The sequence below is a fragment of the Patella vulgata genome, chromosome 4 (assembly GCF_932274485.2).
Source record: "Patella vulgata chromosome 4, xgPatVulg1.2, whole genome shotgun sequence".
Lineage (NCBI taxonomy): Eukaryota > Metazoa > Mollusca > Gastropoda > Patellidae > Patella > Patella vulgata.
Window position 1 is genome coordinate 7965548 of NC_065882.2, and position 7353 is coordinate 7972900.

The window sequence follows — 7353 nt, forward strand, 5'->3', positions numbered from 1 at the left end:
CACAGTGAATATATTTATCACAATTTCAATCGATTCTTTGATTCTGATATGTTCTTGGGATGAATCTACACTGTGAAGTAGCTAAACGCAAATCAAACAAATATTTCCTTCAATTGTGAATTATTCGTGTTGGTTAATAGAGACTTGAGTAAAAGTAAAACTAGAGGAAGGACAAATACACGACTGCTAACATTTAGTGTTTAAAGAGTTTTTGATTGACACTAAATATTTGATAAATTTTATGGAACTCACTTCGATATTAATATACCACGTATTTTTTATGCGTTGACACAAAGCATGACATACTAAAAATATACACGTACTGTACAAGAAAACCAGTAGGCCTACCCAAATTATAGTAACGGAGAAGGCCTAATTCAATCATTGTTAACTGAATGACATTTTATTAAACCACATAAACATGGCATTGCTAATGATTAGATCTGTATCATGTGCATTAACCCAAAATTTCTCAAGAAAGTGCTGGCTTCGATCTTGTGGTTATTCTAAAACAGCAGCCATTATTCAAATCCAGACACAGGACCCCCAATCTTATATTGAAGCAAGTGACGATGAAACCTTTAAAATATTAGCTAATGATATGCTGGTGTATGACAATTTTCTAACGAAAGAAGAAGAGAAAAGTTTGATAACAGAAATTGAACCAGTCGTGAAAAGAATGCGATATGAATACGAACACTGGGACGATGTATGTTATATTAAAAAAGCTTAGAGCTCTGTAAACACTGCTAACATTTTCAGTAACATGTTGACCTGGTGCGATGTTGGTGAAAAAGTTGGTAGTGTGTCATTCAGTAACATTCGGCAACATGTTGTCCAAATGTTGCCGAAATAAATACAAGATCAATTTAGTTGCCGAGATGCTAATGATGTTGTTGAGTTTTATCAAATCAGAAATGGTCCATAAATCACATGATCTACCTGGAGTAAAGTGATGTAGACAAAATGGCTGAAACCAGCAAGGAATGGCTGTTATATAAGTTGCCTAACATGTTGTCGGACTGTTGCTGTGTGTATACAGGGCCAAATTTTTGTTGCCGAGATGTTACCGAAAATCTTACCGAAAATGTTGGCAGTGTGTACCGAGTTTAAGGGATTCGCGAGGCTCAGTTGGTAAGGCGCTGGCTCACTAACCTGGAAGTCCTTGGTTCTATCCCTGTGTTGGCCGAGACAGTTCCTCAGGATTTTCCAGCGTGGAGGGAAGGAGGACCTGACAAGAAATAGTGTATAGTCCTTTGGATGGGATGAAAAACCGAGATCCTGTGTACACATTGACATGCTTGTAAAAGAGTAGGCCGTAGTGCCACTGTCTGGGTAAAATTCCCCTCATAGCACGCTTTATGGTATATGACCATGTCTTCTTTAGCCAAGTCGGAGTGGAACATTAGGATGCTTAACCCCATTTCATTTCATTTCGTTTACGTCATTTTTCAGGCGATACATGGTTATAGGGAAACGGAGCGGAAAAAATGGAACAATGAGAATCAGTTAATTTTAAAAAGAGTTCGAGAATGTTCGTTTCCAGTTGGTACTCCCCAGATTGATTTTACACATATATTAGATTTAAAGAAAGATGGTTATATTAAGCCACATGTTGATGCTGTTAGGGTAAGTCTATTCTCTCAATGTATAGTCTTTCGGATGGGACAAAAAAACAGGGGTCTTGTGTACACATTGGCGTGCATGTAAAAGATCCCTTTGCAGTTAGAATTCAGTATAAGAATAGGCCATAGTTCCTCTGTCCGGGCAAAATATCCCCCATAGCACACTGTATGGTGTATGCCCGTCTTCATTAGCCCAGTTCGGAGCAGTACAGTAGGACGTTAAACCCCATTTCATTGGTTTTGTTCTACATGATATCAGTACATTAAAATAGAATATTTAGAACAATTAACTCCTATAAAGGTTGTTTTTTTTGTTTGAAAATCCAAAAACCTAATACACTGGAAATCATAAGAAGTGGTATCACATGTTCCATTTTACATTGTATTGGATGGCCGAATGGTTAGCGTGTGTGTGTTGTATCACAAGGTCTGTCATTAAGTCAACTGGCATGGTTTCGATTCCCCGGTTGTACGTCACAACCCCGTGGGTTTTCTCCGGGTCCTCCGGTTTCCTCCCACTGCTAAAGACCCCTACGCGCAAGCAAATTATTGAAATAATATTGAACCATATGTTTGTCCTGAAATGACCTAGTTTGTGTCGAGTGGACATTAAACCCTGGGGATCACAGTGGCTAAGTGGGTAAGACGCTGGCTCGCTAGCCTAGAGGTCGGGTGTTCGATCCCTGCATTGGCCGAGCAAGTTCATCCAGATTTTCCGGCGTTGTTCCCCCTTGTCAGTGATGCAGGACGGAGGGCCTGACAAGAACAGCTGTCTAGTCGTTCGGATGGGACGAAAAAACGAGGTCCGTGTACACATTGGCGTGCACATAAAAGATCCCTTGACAGTTGGAATTCGATATAAGAGTAGGTCGTAGTGCCGCTGTCCGGGCAAAATTTCCCTCATAGCACACTGTATGGCGTATGCCCATCTTGATTAGCCCAGTTCGGAGCAGAACAGTAGGACGTTAAACCCCATTTAATTTCATTTTCACGTAAACCCTATTTCTCTCTCTCTTTGATTTTTAAACAAAATACAAAAGTTCAACAAACCTTTGTGACATGTGATATCAGGTATTCTAGAAATAATATGCATACCCTGTCCTGTGCATGACTGTTACCACATATAGTAATACAAATTTTTTTTTTGTGATTTTTCACGTTTAGTTTTGTGGAAGAATTATTGCTGGTCTGTGTCTGTTGTCACCTTGTGTGATGCGATTAGTGATGGTGGATGACAAAACAAGATATGGAGATATTTTACTTAATCAGCGAGCATTATATGTTATGAAGTAAGTATAATATGAAGGCCATACAAAAAAAATATTTTGGTTCTCGAACAAAAACCTGGAGCAGGAGGGAGGGTTTATTTTAGTGTTTTTATTTTGTCAAAGAATCGCTACACTTGGCTAAATGACTCCTATACACAGTGGTGCAGGATGGCGGGCCTCACAAGAAAGGAGAGAGAGAGAGAGAGAGAGAGAGAGAGAGAGAGAGAGGGGGAGGGTAACGTCCACTCGACACAAACTAGGTAATTTCTGGACTAATATATGGTTCAATTTTATTTCAATAATTCGCTTGCGCATAGGGATCTTTAGCAGTGGGAGGAAAGGGGAGGACGCGGAGAAAACCCACAAGGCTGTCAGGCAACCCTACTCCTTGTCACGTACAAAGCAACAATCAAATCCAAGCCAGTATAAAATTAAAGCTACAATTTCATATTTTTAAGTTATATTTTTGAAATATATTAAAATAAAGCCTTAAAATAGATGGTATCCATAAACCATCCTACCTTGTTAAAGAATAATCCTATTAATCCTATAATTCACTATTGCCAGCTGAGAAATTGGCAAAAATATCTTTTTCAACTTCAAATTCCAACGTTTGAAGGTAGCTAATGCATGGAGGCAATGGGAAAACAAGAGAGGTAATTGTGTTATTATTTCCTGTGTCAATGATTTTTACGGGTGGGAAATAATGCCCATGGTCGTATAATAGTGAATTTATAACCTATTGAGCAAAAGACATATAAATAATGATGTTTTGACTTTCTTAGAAAATATGAAATTCTCGCTTTAAGGCAATACAAAAAAAATATTCTGGATCTCAGACAATCGTAACCAAAAGATCTGATACAGGATTTTATTTGTTTTTATTTTTATTTTGTCAAAGAATCACTACTTGGCTAAATGACTCTTATACTAGGTGGAAAAGATTATGATGATACATTTGATTTTATTAGCTTTTCAAGTAGATGTCATCATTCTTCTCACAAAACTTTTTACAGATTAAAAATCGGATAAAGTTGCGATTTTTTACTTTTCGTGGAAGAAAGGTTTATCAAACCTTTGAGGAAGTCATTTTTGGTGTTTGATGAGATGAAGAAGCCTATTTAATTTCAATATCTTCTGTTAATTTCTTCTGGAGTTAGGCCCTTGTTTCACTTTGTTATACCTTGTGAACGCTTTAACGACAAAAGTTATGAACCGATCTGAATGAAATTCATATGCATCATTTAAACTAGTGAAATGAAGAAGCCTATTGAATGTCAGCAATTTCCGTCAATTACTTCTAGAGTTATGGCCCTTGATTTACTTTGTTGAACCTTGTGAACGTTCGAATGACAAAAGTTAGCATCCAATCTGTATGAAATTTATATGGCTAAATGACTCTTAAGTTATACACAGTGGTGCAGGACATAGGGCCTCACAAGGAAGTTTCAACTGGTTCGGATGGGACAAAAAGTTTCAGTGTACAGGTTGGTGTGCATAGTTGAAATTTGTATAGCTGTTGTCCCGGTCAAAATTTCCCGATTGTATGTGACAAGGAGTAGGGTTGCCTGTCCAACCTTAATGGGTTTTCTCCAGGTCCTCCGGTTTCCTCCCACTGCTAAAGATCCCTACACGCATACACGGAAGCGAATTATTGAAATAAAATTGAACCATGTGTTAGTCCCGAAATGAGCTGGTTTATGTTGAGTGGATGTTCGAGTTAAACTCTCTCTCTCTCTCTCTCTCTCTGTCATTAGGCTAAATGGTGCAGCAAAGTAAGTCGTTAACCCCCCATTCCTTTTTAATTTCATATTGAAATTGTTTTCAGAGACCGAGCAAGATATGAGTTCAGCCATGAAGTTTTAGAGGAAAGCAAGTCAATTTTTAAAGGAAATGTTGTGCCAAGAGATCGGAGAATTTCAGTTATGTGTAGAAATGAGCCAGATAAAGACAATAGGGAGACTTGAAGAGTTTTTAGAGCTGAATGTTGATCAATTGATACAGGTCACAATTCTATGGAATACAATTACTGTGCGACGTTTTGACTAGGCTTCTCTAGTCATTATCAAGCATTTGTTGTTTATTACTGAGCGGCGTTACGACTAGGCTTCTCTAGTCATTATCAAGCAGTTATTATATACCAATAAAATGTTAATTTAAAAAGTCTCTTAGAAATTTGAAATTAATTACGACCAGATTTGTCAGATATTCATATTAGTATCAATTCACCAATGGTGTATCTACAGTATAATCGCAGGTAGGGTACATGCACTGGGCGCCACTTGATGTGGGCACGACTCAGAAGTACTGGCAGACAGAAAATTCTACTGTGTTAGCTAGGGAAGTAGTTATTAAAAGCGTTATTTCTTTTTTTCAGAAATTCATATTGATCTGGTGTGGGGCTCCCAACGTAAGACAAGTGAGCTGAACTTAGACAGTATTATTCCATACATATGAATGTTACTACATTAAACCTAATTTGAAGTTGGTCAGTGATAAATAATGAGGAAACCTTGATACAGAGAGTCATATCCGTTAAGGCTGTAATATTACGAAATAGTAAGCGATCAAACGTCAAACACTGTAAAAATCATACCATAATAGGAGATATAATCAAGAAATCAGACTATTTCATCTGATCGTGATGTATGCACGGAAAAATTATACAGCTAACTAAAATTAACGTACTTCAATCTAGCCAAAATTTGCGATAACACTCCGTCTTTATACTGTTTATATGAATATTATGGCGTCAACAGGACCCTATTAACTGTTCAATGATCAATGGAGGAAAACTTTCCTTGCCAGACATCGGTATTGCATTTTAAGTACATTTCCTGTGATATAGCTCTCTATTTTTGAAAAAAATCAAATGATATGTCTATTTTGCATCATTGTGTTGTAGTGTTGGGTTGTATGTGGTCATATTGAGGTGGTATTGGGTAAATCGTCCAACCCGTTGTTAGGTGTCATTGGGTAATTTGACCTCTGGTTAAAAAGGGACTGGCTGGGATTTGTACATAGATGGAGTTTTGAGCCCGGTAGTTGGACGTATATAGTCATCACCATGTCCATCCGTCAACAATTGGCTTGTAGACGCAATAACTGATACAGTTCTTGGTGAATATTTTTCTAATATGGTGTGAAGCATTGTGGTCATGAGAGGAGGAACCCTATTGATACTCAGTGTTTGTGAAGGTAAAAGAGGCTACAGTTTTTAACAGATTTTTATTAAATTTGATGTGAAGCATTGGGGTCATGAGGGTCATGGGGTTTAATATCCACTCGGTACAAACCAGGTTATTTCGGGTCTAACATGTGGTTCAATTGCATATCAATAATTCGTTTGCACATAACGATCTTTATCATTGGGAGGAAACCGGAAGACCTGGAGGAAACCGGAAGACCTGGAGGAAACCGGAAGACCTGGAGAAAACCCTTGAGGTTGGACATGTCACTTTACTCTTTGTCACGTACAAGCAGAGAATCGAAACCATGCTTAACCATCCATATGAACCATATCCTAATCAGCATTGGATTCCCTTACCTTTTAGAGTGACTCTACCTTTGTCAAAAATCTTGTGAACACCATAGCTGCTGAAACAAATGGGGTCCAATGTCCCACTTATCACAACTGTACGTCCTACCCACAGTTACGCCCCCTTTCGGAAAACCTTTGATTTGTTTCACATCTGTTGTGAAGTCTTAGGGTAAAATGAGATGACGAATCCTATTAATATTCATCTATGGCAAGGTTTGGGGGCATTTGTGTGGAACTTTTCACCACAGGAGTTCCACAAGATATTGGGTTTCTGAAAATAAATACATTCCACAAGATTTTCGACTTAAAATAATACTCATACAGTGTTTTGGGTATGTGGTGTTTTTAACCACAAGAGTTCCACAAGAAATTGGACATAGAAAAAATATCAATTTTTTTCAAAAATTCTTCTCAGGACTCCCTGTGTGTTACCACATTCCACAAGATTTTCGACTTAAAATAATTTTGATAGAGTGTTTTGGGTCTGTGGAGTTTTTTACCACAAAACTTCCACAAGAAATTTGACTTAGAAAAAAAATAATCTTTTTTCAAAAATTCTTCTCAGACCTCCCTATGTGCCTGTGTGGTACCACATTCCACAAAATTTTCGACTTAAGGACCTCCCTCCCTATATGCCTGTTTGGTACCAGCAAAATAAAAAGAAAATGTTTCATAAATTTTTCATGGTACACATTTCCAAACGCCCCCAAACCTTGCCATGTCTATTAATATTCAGTTTTGCGACCTTCTGTTCCTGAGTCTACCCTCTTTTCAGAACAGGATAGAAGTCAGATTTCTTGGCCGTAATTTCCCATAATAATTCGGATAATTATTGTAAAATCCAAGCACTGGCACAATTCAAGTGAAATCAGGTTTAACAGCTAATTGTTCTGTCCGGACAGTGGCGTTTTTTTGTCCC

At 37.8% G+C, this 7353-nt stretch overlaps 1 protein-coding gene across 2 annotated transcripts; it reads left to right on the top strand.

Annotated features, from left to right (window-relative positions):
• Positions 1 to 135: 135 nt before the first annotated feature.
• On the top strand, positions 136 to 5777 carry LOC126819129 (alpha-ketoglutarate-dependent dioxygenase alkB homolog 7, mitochondrial). 2 transcript variants are annotated; one of them, XM_056100458.1, is made up of 5 exons: positions 136 to 709; positions 1456 to 1629; positions 2790 to 2914; positions 4722 to 4897; positions 5271 to 5777. In XM_056100458.1, exons 1-4 carry the CDS (start codon positions 422 to 424, stop codon positions 4858 to 4860), a joined length of 726 nt encoding a protein of 241 aa, XP_055956433.1. In that variant the 5' UTR covers positions 136 to 421; the 3' UTR covers positions 4861 to 4897; positions 5271 to 5777. The 2 variants fall into 2 exon arrangements, with proteins under 2 accessions (XP_055956433.1, XP_050402968.1); XM_050547011.2 differs by lacking the exon at positions 5271 to 5777 and having other exon boundaries at positions 137 to 709; positions 4722 to 5059.
• Positions 5778 to 7353: the final 1576 nt, after the last annotated feature.